The 19,083-nt window shown below is 40.6% G+C and overlaps 1 protein-coding gene across 3 annotated transcripts; it reads left to right on the forward strand.

Annotated features, from left to right (window-relative positions):
• The first annotated feature begins 825 nt into the window (after positions 1–825).
• prrc1 (proline-rich coiled-coil 1) lies at positions 826–18,455 on the forward strand. Of its 3 annotated transcripts, none has more exons than XM_083903147.1 (9): positions 826–888; positions 5,362–5,488; positions 8,501–8,887; positions 10,431–10,576; positions 11,431–11,533; positions 11,643–11,806; positions 13,704–13,810; positions 14,589–14,691; positions 17,794–18,455. In XM_083903147.1, the coding sequence occupies exons 2-9, from the start codon at positions 5,401–5,403 to the stop codon at positions 18,001–18,003; spliced, it is 1,308 nt and encodes a 435-aa protein (XP_083759273.1). In that variant the 5' UTR covers positions 826–888; positions 5,362–5,400; the 3' UTR covers positions 18,004–18,455. The 3 variants fall into 3 exon arrangements, with proteins under 3 accessions (XP_083759273.1, XP_083759272.1, XP_083759274.1); XM_083903146.1 differs by having other exon boundaries at positions 827–868; XM_083903148.1 differs by having other exon boundaries at positions 827–868; positions 13,707–13,810.
• Positions 18,456–19,083: the final 628 nt, after the last annotated feature.

Consider the following 19,083-nt stretch of genomic DNA (forward strand, 5'->3'; position numbering starts at 1 on the left):
AGACGCAGCTTATGAACAGGCAAGACAGGCAACTGCTTGGGGGCCCCGAGCCGATAGGGGGCCCCCCGACACTCGGAGCCTGAGGGCTGTTTTTATTGAAATGTGCAGTGACCAGCCGCCTCCCCGTGCCCCTTAAAAAACAATGGGTGATTTGCAATGACATCTCGGTAGGAAACCTCCCTAAAGGGGCCCCACCTCACATTAACCTCTGTGAAGTTCTGTTCTGCAATTTGGAAAATGCAGAGGATTATTTACAGTGTAATGCATATCTTTATTACTCCGTTTATATATGTTCTTTCAGTTATTTGCAGTATTTTATTGTTCTATGTATTGATATTGTTTTGTTTGTTTTACTAAGTTTATATAGTTTATAAAAAGCTGTATACAGTATTTTATTCTTTACATTTATATTTTCACATACTTTTTAATTACAAGGTTTTTCCATGTTATTTCATTCATTTCGAAAAAGAAATAATAATATTTTGAACTCATAAATGTTTCGTTGGTGTCAGATTATTTGTAACATAATGGTGATGAACACTGGTTGGAAGGAAGGGCCCCCTGGGAATTTTTGCTTAGGGCCCCTACACACTCTAGAATCGCCTCTGTATCTAAGCATGTGACAGGAACATATGTTCAACTTTTGTATTTCGGAATTGTTCTCTAATTTGTAATTTAATAAACACGTCACAGTTAGTTATGTGCGGTGAAGGGTGATGTCATGTGTTTTTTTTACTCAGATTGAGGTGGGGGCGTGGCGCTCCCAGAGAAGGGCGGAGTCGCAGTCGAGCAGACGTGGCAACAACTGACGTCATCACAGTGAGTCGGTGGTTCATTCATGTAGTAGTGGCGTCAGTGCAGCTCGCAGGTGAGAAGTGCGACTACTGAGTTACGTACGATAATTCGGTACTTAATGATTTGAAAGATGTACTTCGACATGTTGTCTTTTGTCTTTAGGTAGAGCTGAGTGAATGTGTGTGTGTGTTTGTGTCCACGTGTACAGCCGAGAAGCTAACAGTTCCCCCACAGAACTGCGCAGACAACTGTGCAGCCTTGTTTTAAACATATCCTCATCGATGTTACACACGAGCCTAGCATTATCTGTAGCATCATCTGCGTTTTCAAAGCTGCCAGTAAGAAGAAGAATGATCATGAAGAGTTTCAGGCGGTGACCTGCTATGTATGTGCTCTTTGTTGATGTGTTTATGCTCGTTTGATGGACGCGCACTAGTCACTTCATGCTGTGTTTTAGCTTTTAGTCAGGAGTCGTCTCAGAACTAGTTACCCTCTGGAGGGCTCTGGGTCTAGAATTGACTATTTTCCCCTACAAGATGCATGCCTTCATGTGTTCATTGGACCTAGGCTGTAATCTGTATTTACAGTATAAATGCCAATATCTGACCAGCAAGTGACCCAGAGGATGATCTGAGCACACTTTGTTATTGCTTAATAATATCAGTCATTGTTAAAAATAATTGGGTTGTTGTTTTCTGCAGCCTTCAATTAGCAAATTACAGTGGCTGCAATTGAAATGTTCTATACCAGGGGTCTGCAACCTTTAGAATGAAAAGAGCCATTTTTGTCCCCTCTCCCCCCAAATAAAATTATTCTGGAGCCACAAAACCTTTTGATTTTGATCCTTAAAATGAAGGTAAAATCACATGTGAAGTTGTTGTTTTTACACATATATACGATATTTAAAGAACTACAGTTTGTCGCATGTTGATACCAAACCTTAGTCTAAAGTGTAGAAAAACGACTTTGAGATGAAATTTTATGCACAATTTTATGTGGTTTATGTCTGAGAAAATCTGCCTGGCCTAAGTACATGGATCTAAGGATGGACAGGACTCCAAATGTGAACATCTTCATGTACGCATTACTTTAATGGCTTTCAGGGGAGGTTTTTACAATTGGATGTGACAGACAAAATATCAAAAACACTTATAGTTACGCCTTTAACTTGACAAAAGTGAGAATAACATGAAAAGTATTTTTCTTTAAAGCAAGAAGGAGCCACTACAGAGGGGCTGAAGAGCCACATGAGGCTCTAGAGCCGCAGGTTGCAGACCCCTGTTCTATACCATTTTTTTGTTGAAAGAATATCATTACTATCTCTACTCTCATTAGAGTATTAATAATGGTGTTATGTGACAATCAATTCTTTTATTACACAGTGATTACACAAGTACAATATCTGTCAGTCAAACTCCCAATAAGATGTTATCCTCAAATGGTTGAGCCCTTCTACAAACTATGTTTTTTTAAACAGAGATGCTCGTCATGACACGGCACAACTGTGAGGAAAAGTACCCGTGTCATTACTGATGATTTGCTACTGCTGCCTCTTGACAGTGAGCAACACTAGGGACATGCAAATTGTTTCCCCTTTGAATCTTGACTTAGATTAAGTTATAGGAGCCATTAGATCTAGAGCTGAAACGATTAATCGATGAATTGATTAATTATCGATTACTACATTAATCGCCAACTATTTTGATAATCGATAATCGGTTCGAAGCTTTTTTCATGATTAAAACAAGATTTCTGATTGTTTTAGCTTCCTAAATGTGAATATTTTCTTTGTTTCTTCGCTCCACATAACAAAGAAATCATTAAAACTGAATCATTTTGGTTTGTGGACAAAACAAGACATTCAAGAACATCGTCATTTCCAAGTTTGACAAACACTGATCAATGGTTTTTTAACGTTTTCTGACATTTTATGGACCAAACGATTCATTGATTAATCGAGAAAATAATCGACAGATTAATCGATTACGAAAATAATCGTTAGTTGCAGCTCTAATTAGATCCTCCTAACTGTTGCTGTGCAGTAGCAGCTTCTAATCCAAAGCAAATCGTCGCAAGTCGTCTTTGTTGTCATCATATATTACATTTTAATTAATTAACTCATAAACAAGATGGTTATATTCAGTCCTTAAGCCATGCCCTGACATTCATGGACTCCGCACTGTTGTCAATAAAGCTTTGTCAATCTAGTATAAAAACGGTACAATAAAAGTTTGCTGATTTAAAAAAAATCAGGTAGCAAAATTTTGCCCATAATCTGTGTAGCTCACTGTATGTATGTCAGGGGCCTCAAACTCAAAGTGACCTATGGGATAGTGAACTTCTAGTCTGGTCAGGAGGGGGCCGTCAAGTGAAACTAAAGTGACTTTAGCGATTAGAAAATGATATCTTGATAATCCGTCATGATGTTGCATTTAAAAATATTTAGGATGATATTGCACACCATTTCAAAGTAAAAGTGTTTTTTATTTATAGTTCACAAAAATCCCATTTATGATGCAAAATGAATATGAAAATAACAAAACAGACAACATTAAATCAAAATAACATGTAGCCTTGTAGAGCTGAATGAAAACACTAGCCGCACTTCTATATAATTACATTTTGAATTTAATATTGTGATAAATGCTATTATAAAACCATTGTTCACTGTTGGTCAGTTTGGGACAGTTTTCATTATAGTTTTAAAATACGTTTAGGTCCACAAGATATCGACTAGGGGGCCTCATGTGTTGTTTTTCTGCAAGGTCCCCTTTTCTCAGATTAAAAATATTTATAAATGCCCCACAAAAAAAGCAAAGAAAAAGATCAAACCTTACCGCTACTCCTATCACATAACTGATCCATCCTTATGATCCATGCAGTGCATTACTGGCCTCATCACACCCCAGGCTTTTAGCCAGCAGGGCGTCCAGGCGTCCCGGGGAAGCCCTGTACTGAAAATAATAAGAAATTAGACGCCCTACTTTTAGGCAGGACGCCCAAAAGACGCCCTATTTTTTCCTCCCGTTTCCCCCGGTAACCACCGAAATGATGTTGTGATGACGCGCGGGTATAGACAGGCGTGTGCTGGCCGCAAAAGATCCGTTTGGAACACCAATAAAACGATTTCAACAAGATGCGAATACACTGGAACAGCACCTATTAAATGCTGGAAAGTCTCTTTGCGCAAAAGCGTAAGTTGGCTGCAGCGCAGCTCAGATTATGAACTCCCCGCGACAGAACTCTCTTCTATCTCTCTTTGAGCAGTTAACTAAAGAGATCCGCTCACCTGATGCATCTGTTATTCCCTTAATTACAGCGCTTCCACACAAAGATTGAGACCACGGAGTGAAAACAATGAAAGGTGCGCTCTTGAGAATCTGTCGACATGTTTAACTATGATCTACTCGGATCTCCTGTATTTCATCGCGACTGCACTCGATCCTTGTCATAAAGATCATGGATAAAACTGCGCATAGAGAAATTATCCAATCTGCGTTGGATGCGCCGGCTCAAGCCCAATTTATACTCTTGCGTAAAGTGCTCTGCGTAGGTTACACAGATATATATTTTTTAAGTGTCCGTCACTCCGTCAAGGGACAACGGAGACAGCAAGAGCTGCGATTGGTCCTCAGGACAGGCCGAGCGAAGCTGCTCTGTGCCGGCTCACAGTGCGCACCGAGCGTCCACAGAGGCGGAGCTGATCACCGCCGACAACGTCGCTGCCAAACTATAAATACGTCATATCTTAATACACACAGCACATGTTTAGACTCTAAATGGCCAATTTCTCGCCTCAAATTATCTTAAAACTGCGTTCCGTGACACAGAAAAGTGAGTAACGGCTACGGTTTCAACAACAACAACAGTCTTTCTCTCTTTGACGCCATTGCTCACTGTAGCCAGAAGCACAACAACCTTGCGCAGCGACCCCTACTGATTGGGCGGGAAATTGCAGTGCGTATCCGTCACCACGGCGCAAAAGTATGAAGGCTTGAGGGGTCTCCGTGGTGACGCAGTCGGATAACGTATTATGCAGTCGGAGAAGTATAATGTGGCCTTTACAGCAGCGCACAATGCAGGAGAGGGAGAAGAACAGTCAGCAGATGAGGGGCACCCTCTATAATTGCAATGCCTTGACTTTAGTGAGGCAAGTACACACAGTCCCAGCCATAAGAACAAAATTAGATTTAAAAAAAAAAGTTACAAAATTGGCATAATAATTAAGTTTCTCTTTGTTTGTTTTTTCCATTTTGAGTTACTTGCCATTACTTTATGAGTCCTTTCAAAAGCTCCACATGCCCCGCAATTATTTATTTTTTGCGGGAGGTGGTACCGGAAGGCAAGGGGGGGACAACCTCTAAAAAATTCCTAGCTAAGAGCCTGTCACACCCCCATGATATAACTCTCCCAGTTTGGGAACCAATCTGTCAGCTAAATGTGGGAATACCTATATTTATATTGACATTAAAGAAACTGTATTATGTTGAAATGTGATCTTCTGTACTGGATTAATGCACCTCTGGGGGAATAAGAACATTCTAAATAAGTGATCACATCTTGCAGCTATAATCAGGGCTGACGTGTGGTTATAAGGCTTAGAAGATGATGGAAGAGAGTGTGATTGAGACGACACCTCCTGCTAGTCCTGCACCTCCTCTGACTGCAGTCAGCTCCCCACCAATGACCACAGGTAAGAGTCAAGACATGACGTGAGATGCAATATAAGCTTCAGTTCTGTGCTGATCCAGTGGACTTCAAATCTATCTGTTATAGCTCATTTTACAAACATCAAACAAACTTGACATTGTTAATCCATGTTAGAATTCCACAAAACATTTTGTTGTAAGAATAAAGCTTCCCTGTAAAACAAAGAAGACATTTTGATGCTGTAATTATTATATTAATTTCAGGTGTGCAATTTACTAATCTTAAAAACTGAAACTTAAATTGCAGACTCAAATGTGTAATCATGTAAAATGAATGAAAGTGTATGCCATCTACAATGGCAATCTTCAATTCATCATTACACTTAGTTTACAGGTTTGATATTGAGAGACAAGCTCCGCCAGAATAACCTGATAAAAGCATAATGGATAGAATGTGCCCTATTAACAATACCACAATCTTTCTGCTTTGGCAGATCGTCAACAAATTTTTAATGATCTAATATTGTCACCCCTGGCAGCATTTTTTTTTGCTTTAAATAGAATAGTGTTATTTATTTATTTTGCAGTATTTTACTTCTTAATGTAATTTTAAAAGTTTTTTGATTTTATGTTTACACGTGTGAAAGTGTAGTACGGTAGCCCTGAGGTGCAAAACACAAATGCAAATCACAAAACACAACACGCATCAAAAACACAAACGCAAATCAAAAAACACAAACGCAAATCAAAAAACGCAAATCAAAAACACAAAAACATTAACTCAATACGGAAACACAAATCACACAACACAAACACAAAAGCAGAAAACACGAAAAAACATTAACTGACAACGCAAACACAAAAGCAGAAAACACGAAAACATTAACTCACAACGCAAACACAAAAGCAGAAAACACGAAAACATTAACTCACAACCCAAACACAAAAGCAGAAAACATGAAATTAACTCACTGTAGCTCACTTGGTAGAGCTGCCGTCCCAAGTAGAAGTGCACACTACAGATAGCCCCAGTTCGAATCCCGCCCCAAGCAGAAAATGCAAACACCAAAGCGTTTAACACAACAACATTATCTCACAACGCAAACCAAATCAAAAAACGCAAACAAAAAAGCACAACGGAAATGCATGTCAAATCTGAAACGCAATTCAAAAAACAACAACGCGCGTTGTTTCCTACGGAGCCCTGCTAGGGTCAGGTGTGGAGAAGCTGCTGCGGCTGCTAGGATTTCGTGAACTGAAAGAGAAGCTCTTCATATATTGTTTAGATACAAGACGAATCACCCACATTCATAGACCAATGCAGGCTGAATATTTAGTTTATAGTATTGAACGCATTTGATGACACGTTACTCACACAGCGGATTGACAGACAGACAGACAGGCAATATTAACAGTTACACTGTATTCATGTATGTATTGTACGTTCGCGAGCTTGCTGCAGCGTGTGGAAACCTGTAGGACAGTAGAGCTACACTTGCTGTATGAGACACACCTCATTATTTAGTTATTTTAAAAATACAAAACAAATCTTAACACTCAAATCTTTTGCACATTTAATACCCACGTTTTATTTTAAGAATCGGAGGTTTTGCGTTCAATACTAGACTAAATATTCAGCCTGCATTGGTCTATGAATGTGGGTGACTCGTCTTGTATCTAAACGATATATGAAGAGCTTCTCTTTCAGTTCACGAAATCCTTGTAGCTGCAGCAGCTTCTCCAGTCCCGGAGAAGTGCCGCGTCAGAGCGCAGTGCCATTCCGCACGGCCATTCACAATAACGGCGCACCTTGGAGTGAGACATCGTGGCATGCGGGGCAAATGTTTGGCTGGCTACCACCACACACCCAATATTTGAATAATGCTTTATACAACATGCTTTATGTTTTAAGAATGCGTAATACTCATAATGCTTTATACAATAAAAAGGTAAATAATACAGTGTCAGGATTAGATCCTATGACTTTGCCCGGTATAAGTCCATCTTGTTACCCACTGGACTATCTCTAATCATAATTTTAAAAGGGGCAAAATAGTCATAGCCTAAGGGAAACTGAGGGAACAGTTTACAAACAATTTTTATTTTTTCCACACCTGACCCTAGCAGGGCTCCGTAGGAAACAGCGCGCGTTGTTGTTTTTTGAATTGCGTTTCCGTTTTAACATGAATTTCCGTTGTGTTGACGCTTTTTTGTTTGCGTTTTTTGATTTGGTTTGCGTTGTGAGATAATGTTGTTGCGTTAAACGCTTTGGTGTTTGTGTTTTCTGCTTGGGGCGGGATTCGAACTGGGGCTATCTGTAGTGTGCACTTCTACATGGAACGGCAGCTCTACCAAGTGAGCTAAAGTGAGTTAATGGTTTTGTGTTTTCTGCTTTTGTGTTTGCGTTGTGAGTTAATGTGTTTGTGTTTTCTGCTTTTGTGTTTGCGTTGTGAGTAAATGTTTTTGTGTTTTCTGCTTTTGTGTTTGCGTTGTGAGTAAATGTTTTTGTGTTTTCTGCTTTTGTGTTTGCGATGTGAGTTAATGTTTTCGTGTTTTCTGCTTTTGTGTTTGCGTTGTGCGTTAATGTGTTTGTGTTTTCTGCTTTTGTGTTTGCGTTGTGAGTTAATGTGTTTGTGTTTCGTGCATTTGTGTTTGCGTTGTGAGTTAATGTTTTCGTGTTTTGCAACTCACGGCCACCGTAGTGTAGTGACTGAGATTACACATACACACATTTAAACGCACAAAAAAAACCGTGTTATTGTTATGCCAATGCCATGCTCCATGACTATCGTGAGTTGAAATACTCAATCTTATATTGTAGTCAATAGGAGTGGCCAAGTGACACTGGACTACTGGGTTCGAGCAAAACAAATCAATCCATAAACAAATGCATCAAGAATTTGAGCAAATGTCATGACATTCTATTTTTGTTCAGCATTTCAAGTTTGTGCGTTTATATTTTTCTTGAGTATCGATATCTGAAATATACAGTGAGCTGATGACCAAAGACACACTGAGAACTTCTGAGGCATAACAAGAATTTCTTTAAATTTCAGGTCTGTCGACTCCTCTGTCCCTGCCAGGCAGCAGCTCTATCGGTTCCCCCTCAGTCTCCACCACAGTCCCAACTGTTCCCTCCCTCCCTGCCTTCAGTAGCCCTCTGAATGCCTCCCTTTCCTCCCAGTTTCAACCTCCCTCCTCACTCACCTCTCCATTTCCAAGTCACTCTCACTTTCCTCCCTCCACCTCCCCCTATTTCTCTCCCCTGACTTCCACCATCAGATCTCCAAACCCCCCAGTTCCTGGCGTGTTGGCTCCTCCTGTTGGCCCCCCCATATCCAGCTTCTCCATGAGTGCAGGGTTTGATATCACACGGGGTCACGCTGGTCGAACACCGCAGACACCACTGATTCAAACCTTCTCCAGTCCTTCCAGTGTGCCAGGTAAAGTCACACCTGTCTCTTCTGCTAAACACTGTTTGCTTTGTAGGTGGGTGTTTAATCTGGTTCCTTTTAACCCATTAACGCCGGGAAAGCATTGTCACACTTCTACCATTGACGCCGGGAGAGCGGCTGCACATTTTATTCTACCGTAGACACCGGTAAAGTGGATATGTCAAATTTCGGGGGGGTCTGAGGGTTCCCTCGCGAAATTGTTTTGAAATTACTTCTCACAAACATGGAGGACTTTGACAGCGGATAGATTTCTGAAGGCAGTGATTTTGAGGAGTTTCGTCTTCGATGACGTCATCGCTGATAACTTCGAACACACTGAACAAATTGACCGGGATTTATGGTTAAGACATAATTATGTTTGAGTGTTAACAACCGCGCACCAGGGGTGACAGTGGATTTGCCTGCAGATGCCACAGCGCTGTAAGCTCGATCACCATCACATGTGAAGCCGACTGTTACAGTCATTACATGTTGTTTTTGTTCTTCACAGTCCATCAGGACTAAATCAAGGCACTGACACAAGTTGATATTACTTTATTTTCTTACTGTTTTTTAATTGAAAATAGTTATTCACTTGACTTTTACATTTTTGTATCTAAATAAACGAAATTTCACTGGAAAATTTTGTCGAGGTGCGCACGTGTCGATTGTCGATGGATTTGTCGACAAAAAAGTCCCATCCCTAGTTGAAATGCAACCAAACCGTGCCATGCCGTGCCAAGGCAAGCCGAGTTGAGCCGGTGGAAATACACCATAATGGAAAAGCAAATCTCTTCAGTTGAGTCGAGCCATGCCATGCCAAGCCCTGCTACAACTATATAATGGAAAAGTACCTTTACATTTAGATTTCCAGCTCCAGTGTTGAAATCAGATTCTGATCTGATTTATTACAGATCAGATATGATGGTTCTTATTCATAACTACAAATGTTTTCATCTGAAAGGGACCGTCTGTGGCGCTCTCAAACAGCAGACAAATACCAATTTATTGGGCAACACTCGTAGAGCGAGTCATCTTTCAACTAGAAGGTTGTGTGTTCGATACCCGGCTCCACTGGTCTACATCTGATGTGTCCTTGGGCATGACATTTAACTCTACGTTGCTCCTAGAAAAAAAGAAACCACATGGTGATCAGAGTTACTATTGTGGCAGGAGCTACAAATTAATTTCCATACTATGAATTAGTAAAAATACTGTGAAGCTGAGGAGGTGGTCTCTAATCATCCTGAGGATGATCACATTCAAACAGCTTAGGAAAGTGGACACATGCTTCATCAAACGGTGGTGTTGTGTGATTGCATCTGAGGAGGCATTTAAAGCATTCACAACTGTACTTGAAGTGTTCTGAACATGATCGGATCACTCAGGATGGATGTTGATAGGTCTAAAGGCTTTATTTAGTCTAGAGAAAGACTGTTTTCATGCTTCAACTGAGATATTTCACTGCTTCAAATGCATGGATGTCCATTGCCAAGTTGGTTCAAAAGTGTAATCCAGAGAATCTTAATCAGCCTGTGTTGTTGTTTTTCAGGTGTCATGTCCACCACCATGGTCCAGCAGCCAGCCACGACAGGAGGATTAAATACTGGATCTCCCATAACTTTCCCAGAGGATCATGGAGATCCCAGGGTTTCTGCAGACATAGGCACTGGTGGAGGCATCTGGGGCTTCTTCAAGGTAATCCCACACCGGTCAAACAAATCTCTGACAAAAAAAACAGAAAACACTGGCAAGGACTAAACCATGTCACAAATTATCGCAATGTTTCATGTTTACTTTAATAAAAACTAAAATAGATACCGGTAGTTGTTAAACTCTTGTTATACACAGGTTTGACTTTTTGTTTTTTATATGTACATATATATATTGTAAGTCGATCAAAGAGCTGGTTTGTTGGAGGTGGATGCTGATTGGCTGTTTGAGTACAGCAGCTATTTGGACACTGTTCCTCAGCTGATGGGACGAGTAAAACATTTATAACTGTGTTTCTATATTACATACTAATGAGTATTCATGTATTATAACATACTTGCACTCCGTGGTTTGTTTGTTGACAGTCCTTTTCACATTCTAATCGTCGTTTGCGCTTTTTTTTTCCAATGAACATAAAAATTACTTTTGAAAAGTTTTGAGGAATTCCATTGAGATTTAGGGGTGCCACCTAATTCATGAACTTTTGTGAAATTTAGAAAAGATGCAATTTTTAGTCTAATTGCCAAAAGGTTGACCTGGAAATTGTTGTTGAGTACAGTGAACTTTTATACAGTAACATGTTTTATAGGGTTATCAAAGTAAAAGTTGTTTATTTGTCCTTTGGGCAACTTGGGTATTTCTCAGAATTCAACAAACAGCTGTGTGGTGGCACCCCTAAATCATCATGTATTGGAAAAAATATTTTGCATGTGTTGTTTCTACATATATTAGAACACTTTTAGCGTGCGTGCGTGCGTGTCTGTAATGTAAATGTATCCCATCATTGTCTCCTCAGTGTTCCAGCAGCTACTTCATATGTATTATCTGTGTGTATTCAGGGAGTAGCTGGAAATCCTGTAGTGAAAACCGTCCTGGACAAAACCAAGCACTCTGTGGAGTCCATGATCACCACTCTGGATCCTGGCATGGCTCCGTACATCAGTAGGTCATCCTGCATTCATCGTTTCTACATTTCCCCATAATGAAACTATCTGACTAACTGGTCAAATACCATGGAAAAATGTACCTGACTGGCATTACTGCTCCACAGAGTCTGGTGGGGACATTGACATAGTGGTGACTTCAGACAGGGAAATGCACCTGGAGGCAGTCAGAGATGCCTTCCAGGAGGTTTTTGGGATGGCTATGGTCACTGGAGAGCCTGGTCAGTCCAACATCGCCCCACAGCCCGTGGGCTATGCCGCTGGGATTAAGGTCAGGTCACATTATAACAGGATAATGATTCACAGATAATATTCCTTTTTTTTGTTCATGGCTACTTCGAAGACACTTTTAGTCTTTTGTCACTTCTTTAATGTCCAAAATGCAATACTTAGCTCATGTCTTAAAGTCTTGTCTCTGGTCTTGCTTTCCTTCCACCTGGTCTCTTGCACACACAGGGCCTGATTTACTAAGATTCCAAATAGCGAGCGCTAAATTGCGTGCGCGAGCGTAAAGACTGCGCCTGCTACTGGATTACGTTTTGCGGGTGAACTACTAAGATTGCGACCGCAATTGACTACAGGCGCAGAAGTGGTTAAGACCGCCCTATTTAAATGAGGATTTTGCGCTAGTCAAAGGGTTGTCAACATGGAGAAGAGCAGACTCAGCGGAAGCACAGAATGAAATTTGAAGCCACTGAACAGAAAGTACAGGTGATGTTCTGCGCTGAGCAGATAACGGATCAAGGGATATGACATCCTTGTTCCCCGGGTCCATATGACCTTTTTATATTATTATTATTTTAATCCTGCGTTGGTATTTTGGACAGCTCCATCATTACCTGACGTATCAAACAAAGAAAACTATGGACTATGGAAGAAGGTGCTGCGCTCTCCTCCTGACTCACCTGCAGCTCACTGACAGCTGCCAGGGGGCGCTCTGCTGTTTCTCTCAAGATTACACATACTGTAGATGATATATCTATAGCTGATTCAGATAGTTACATTAAATAGTGATTGTTGTGATTATTTATTGCATTTAAATGTGCCTGGATCTGTGGAAACCTGCCTGTGAGGTTTTGGTGACGTTTGTGCACTGTGCCTGCGCTTCGCCGTGCACCGAGAGTAGACCAGGTTAGAGCTGGACCCGTTAAGCAGGGTTCCCCGTTCCTCCGGTCTTAACTGGGGCCCCTCCTTGAAGCACAAACTGCAGACCAAGCCCATACCAGTACAAACACACATTTCTCCTCTGGATATCTATATTTAATTTATTCAGATATACCAAATAAGAAATGAATGTGGGTCATCTGTGAACATGTAGTTGAACATGCTCTGGAAAAGTGTACTTTCCTGATTTACATAAAGTATTTTTGTTTATGGATTTCTCAGAGGATATGAGCATAACCGCAGCCATGTGTGCTGTGCCAGTTAAGACCTGCATTTCAAACGTGCTAATTATAGACGCAAAAATAAGCGTTGCAATCAGTTTCAGGTTTGATAAATCACTTTGCACGTGCTAAAATAACATATTTACATTTTCTCCTCCCAGCACACGCAAAATTGCGTGTAAACGCCCCCCCCCACATTGCATATGCATTAAGACAAGAACGCTAAATGGGTTGTGAGTGCTATTTTGCCCGTCTGAGGGACGCACTCGTTGCGCCCTGTTAGTAGATCAGCATCAATGCAAATTTGCCTGTGCAATCCAGTTTGCAGACGTTTTTGCATGTGCAAAGCTTTAGTAAATCAGGCCCACAATGTATACTTCCTTCTCTCCATCATATCAGCAAGCTCTATCCCTTTGGCAGTAATAGTCCCTACATTTAAATTCCCTTGTCATCCTTCTTTCTTGATCGAACACTTTCCCCCTCTCCTCAACCTCCTGTCTTCAGGTAACAATAGCACAATTTCCATCAGCACCCAACATAGGCCTTGACCAGTCCTGTATGGCAGTATTGTTTTCGGTGATCCGCGCATTTGATTTGACAAAGGTTTTCCACCAGGTGCTCTTCCTGATGCAACCTTTTCTATTTATCTGGGCTTCTGGCTGTATTTGTTGCATATTGGACTTGTACCTCTGGGTCTGACGTTGAATTGGTTCACTCAATCCAAAATTTCTCAACTAAAGTCCCCAAAAATGGTTTTGTGTATGCGTGTGTTTTTGATGCAAGCAGGGGGCTCAGGAGCGTGTCGACAGTCTACGTCGTGCTGGTGTTCTCCATGAAAAACAGCCAGTGGTATCGTTGGAAAGCTTCATTGCTGAGCTATTTCCTGACAAGTAAGACAACCACACATGCACACAAATGTTGTCTTAAAGGCTTGAGAGACAGAAGTAACTTATGTATTAGAATACAACCTAACTGTGCAAAATGTAAGCCAGTTCCTTAGTCTCTTCTTCACGGTTGCCCCCGGCAGTATTTTTTTAGGCGAGAGAAAAAATTCCTTCAGTTATGCTGTGTTCCATGTACATTTACTCTGACACAGTTGCATCTACAGTGAAACTTACACCACCGGTGGAATCTCACAAGTGTTATCTTTTGTTTTGATACCAAGATAATCCACATAGAGCTTGTAACTGCAGAGATTTACTCTATTTAGTTTGGGCATGTCAGGGACTCCAAAAAGAGGGTCAGGGAAGAAGAGGTTAACTTCCAGTTAGGACTTACACTTTGTAAAGTAATGTTAGCAATTAACACTTCCACTATAGTTTGAGTTTGTCTTGTAGGAGTCGTTTTAGCGTGTGCCCTGAGGGATACAATAAATATGTCAATACATACTCGTTAACTCACTCCTGCAGACTGTAGAACATCTCTGCATTGCTGATTTACAGTTTCTTGGAAATAGTGGAACTGGTTTATTCAAGATTGTCCAGAACAAAAAAAACAGGTTATCCATTTTTCCGACAATCTAATAAATCTAAGTTGAAATCAAACTTCTATCTGCTCTATGATCAGACAAAATAAAAACCAACAAAACAGCACATGGGTATGTGGGGCAGAGCCTGTGACCATAACAGATTTATGCAGGTTTTAATGTATGCCTTTTGTTCTGACCAGGTGGTTTGACATCGGCTGCTTGATCCTGGAGGATCCCAGTTACAACATCCACATTGAGGTCTTCACTCAGGCAACTCCTCTGGCTCTAGATCACGTCCAACAGGTACAAAGGAACAAACGACACGCTCTCATTTACCATATACACGTTATTTGAAGAATAAAGTTTGAGGAACCAAATTTTTGATGTCATGATTAGATGACTCAGATCATTTTTGAATTGTGCATTTTATACAAAACAAAATAACGGTGTTGACTAATTATAATAAAACTGGACCCTAACCTTCTGATGGTTTGTGGTTCGTGATAAAGTTTGAGTGGAGCCAGTTTACCTGCAAGTTAAGAAATTGTTGTCTATGTTTTGTATCATTTGATTTTCTCCTCTGATGGGTCTTAATAGAGACCTCCAATAGTGGTTCCCAAACTGGAGTAGGAAGGAATTATAATAAAGGGACTTTTTCAGTGACTTAACATACAGTGGAGAAAATAAGTATTTGATCCCTCACTGATTTTGTAAGCATAATTTAAATCTTTTGTAAAACAAATGATTTTAATAATTTTGCAATTCATTGAGTGAAATAAGTATTTGACCCCCTATCAAAACATTACTTAGTACCTGGTGGAGAAACCCTTGTTTATCAAGTACAGAGGTCAGACGTTTCTTGTAGTGCATCACCAGGTTTGTACACATCTCAGGAATTTTGGACCAGTCCTCTTTGCAGATCCTCTCCAAATCCCTAAGGTTTCGAGGCTGTCGCTTGGCAACTCAAAGCTTCAGCTCCTGCTCAGATTTTCTATAGGATTTAGGTCCGGAGACTGGCTAGGCCGCTCCATGATCTTGAACCACTCGCCTTGCCTTGGTTGTATGTTTTGGGTCATTGTTCTGCTGGAAGACCCTTCCATTTATGTTTCCTGGCTGAGAGAAAGGTACAAGGCCCCATCCATCTTTCCCTCGATGTGGTGAAGTTGCCCTGTCCCCTTAGCAGAGAGACACCCCCAAAGCATAATGCTTCCACCTCCCTGCTTGATGGTGGGGATGGTGTCCCTGGGATCATAGTCTGAATTCCTCTTCCTCCAAACACTGCGATTTGAATTGATCACCTTCTCCCAATCATTCAGGTGTTCAATGGCAAACTTCAAACGGGCCTGTACATGTGCCTTCTTGAGCTGGGGGACCTTTCAGGCGCTGTGTATTACCAATGGTTTTCTTTGTGACGGTGGTCCCAGCTGCCTTGAGATCATTTAGAAGCGCCTCCCGTGTAGTTCCGGGCTGATCCCTCACCTTTCTCATGATCATTGATACCCAACAATGTGAAATATTGCGTGGAGCCCCACACCGACGGAGATTGACAGTCATTTTATGTTTCTTCCATATTCTAATATAGCATCAACAGCATCAACAGTTATTTTTCCAGTCAGCCACATGATATGAGCTGTTAGTGCTACCAAACTTATTTTTATTTGGGGTGTCAAATTATCGTGTTAATTGTGATTAATTAATTACAGTCATCATTAATACGTTGTTTTTTATTCGCGTTAATCTCTTCTTTACTGATGTCCCCGCTACCGGGGGCAGCGTCAGACGCAGCGACAACTTTAACTTTAACAAACACAGACATGCTGCATACCTACAGAAAGGTCAGAAACTCAGCTAAACGCTCGTATAAACCATTCTTATGTTCACCAAACACAGTTAAAACACCGATGGATCAAACCTGCAGGAGCGGAAAAACCCGTTACAGCGCACGTTTAAAAGCGGCACCGGAGCATCAGCTACCATTTTTTTATCACTCTACGAACAAGATTCACGGATCCAGTCCCAAAATAAGAGCAAAACAACAACTGACTTTCAAGAAATACAATCAGAAATGTTGTCTTACCTTTGCTGTTCATCAAAACAAGTTATTTCCACTGGAACAAAACTGCTTCTAATGAAGAACTACACTTCCCAGCATGCTTTGGGGACAAATCCCAGTCTGATTGATCATTTACTTTGTATTTTTCAACAGTATTATTTTGTTACAGAAAAGAGAGAAATATTTATATTATATTTATTTATTTATGTTCAAATTTGTTCACAGTGTTCCAAAATATTTGTTATTAAATGTTACATTAAGTTGTTATATAAGTAAATGTTGTTTAAATAAAATGTTTTTTTAAATTTAAAAAAAAAACAAGGAATGTGTCGAATCGTGGGTCAAAAATCGTGATACAAATCGAATCATTTGTGTTTGGGAGTTTGTGTATCGTTACAGCCCTACAGCAAAGTCATTTAAATAGACCACAACGCACATTCCTCCCACAAAACTAGTTCATGCAGGGAGTCAATGTCATTAACAACACATGCCATACACCACTTATCAAAGAGAGTTCCCTTCTCCCTGACAAACTCTACATAGGTTTGTGAGACATTTATTTTCAAGTTTCTAAAGTTTTGCTTTAAGCTGCTGGAACTAAGTTGTAGGCTTGTAAGACAGCAGCCTTCACAGTATCATCACGAGGAAGTGCTGTTCCAACCTCTTTGGCCTTGCCGTGTATTTTATATTGCACTAATATAGACCACACTGTGAGGCTAGAAGTTTGTGTAAAACACTGTGCTCCGCTGTGCAGCCACTCTTCCTCCCTCGCCTGCACTCTCGTATTTCACAGGGACAAGTAGGAGCTACGGTGAATGCTTGCTATGTCGTCATTCCGAGGGAGGTTTAAACATTGCGTGTTTTATCGCCTATACTTATACTAAGTGGAACCACTAAAACATGACTGAGTCTTGTTTTTTTCACATTTTGGGGACTGGTATGGCCGCCTGAGTCCCAAATATCAGTACTAAAATGATTAAAAAGTTGATTTTGCACAATATGGACCCTTTAAAGCCTTATTAGCTTCAGTAGGCTTTTTAATTTCAAGCTCATCTCGCTGATCTTGAGCTCTTTTTTCTGCCTCGATTTGGAGACATGCAAGATGCATTTTATCCCATCTTAATTGTTTCATTGGAAATTATTGTGGTGGTGTACAGAGACAAAATGTGTCTTTATCCAAATATACATGTTAATGCTTGTTCTATATACTATTCTCACATAGTTATCTTAGGGGGGAACCCTGCAGAAAAGTTTGAGAGCTTCTGGATTAGAGCTGTTCATCCTTCATGGCGATAAATATCAGAAACTTTCACTAACTCATCTGACTTTTTGTTTAAACTGTACCTGTGCAGGCGCAGTCCCTGACTCCACCTGACTATAGCCTGCGCTGGTCAGGTTTGATCATTCCAGTGGGTGAGGTCTTGGAACGCAGCCTGCCTAACATTAATAAAACAGACTGGCATCAGGCGATGACGGGCATGAGCCAGCGCCAGATGATCCAGACTGCTGCCAAAGCCCTGGCTGGAATCTACAAACAGCAACTGCCACCCAGAACTGTGTGAGGCTGAGTACTTCCACAATTTATCACACACTGGGAAATAAGTGGAAGAGACTCAGCGGAGGAAAAAAAACCAGCTGATAATACACCAAGTCTCTTCACTGCTCCCTGACAGCCTCTTGTGTTCCTATGGGACAAAGCCAAATGCACATTATTTTAACCGTTTTTGATGTTGATGTGAACAGATGTTTACTGGCATTCCAGCATGTCAGCTGAGTTTTAGAAACACCATAATTCATATCAATGCTTTGTTTCCAACTTGAGCTTCAGAGACGATTTAATAATTAAATTATCATCTCTTCATTCTTCCTTTGAGATTTTTACACATCGTCAATGTCATAATCATGAACTGTAACTCAAATTGTGGCAATATTCTATTGTCTTCTTTAATATAACTGTTGTGACTACAACCAGATAATACTTTAGAAAATTACACTTCAGCACCAACAGGTTTCAATAAAGAAAGTATTGTGTAATGCACTGAGGTGACTGTATTCTGTACGTTTTCTGGCTTGTTAACAGAAACTGTTAAGAATAGAAATGAAGTCTATGCTTGTTCACTGAGACACTCATCATGAAGTAAAGTGTTGTGTATCTCTCATAACTTTGGGGACAGCCCATTGCCAACAGGAAAGGAAATAGGCTTGTAACTTGAGGGTTGCTTGTTCAAATCCCAGGGTCGGTCAAGGGGCTGCGGTGACCCTGAGCAAGGCGTGCATTGCTCCCTGGATGCAGATGACTACTGCCCACTGTACTTGCTCCTGCACCCAGCTTGTGTTTTCCCTCCTGGTTTGTAATAAAGACTTAAATCAGGTGTGTGCAAAAATACTCCCATTGAAATCACATATATCTTTTACAGTGTTGGCTAATATAGCAGCAATACAGTTACAGTATTATTTAAAATAAAAAACATACACACAGCCTGAACTCCAGATATTCCACCATATCTTTATAATAAGTCAGATTATAAGACAGGATTTTGAAGATTAAGTATAGATTGGTTGTTGCAACTGGTCAAGTTGTTAGCGATCTTGCCTTTGCAGCAAGAATACTCGGGTTCGAGCCTCGGTTGGAATAAGGGCCT

This window comes from Microchirus variegatus (assembly GCF_963457635.1).
Source record: "Microchirus variegatus genome assembly, chromosome: 16".
Classification (NCBI taxonomy): Eukaryota; Metazoa; Chordata; class Actinopteri; order Pleuronectiformes; family Soleidae; genus Microchirus; species Microchirus variegatus.

Bases quoted from the DNA above. Each gene is read 5' to 3' on its own strand.
- prrc1 (XM_083903147.1), top strand. From the start codon at position 5,401: ATGATGGAAGAGAGTGTGATTGAGACGACACCTCCTGCTAGTCCTGCA. The intron at 13,811-14,588 runs GTAAGACAACCA...TGTTCTGACCAG, and splicing joins GCTGAGCTATTTCCTGACAA to GTGGTTTGACATCGGCTGCT. The intron at 14,692-17,793 runs GTACAAAGGAAC...GTACCTGTGCAG, and splicing joins CTCTAGATCACGTCCAACAG to GCGCAGTCCCTGACTCCACC.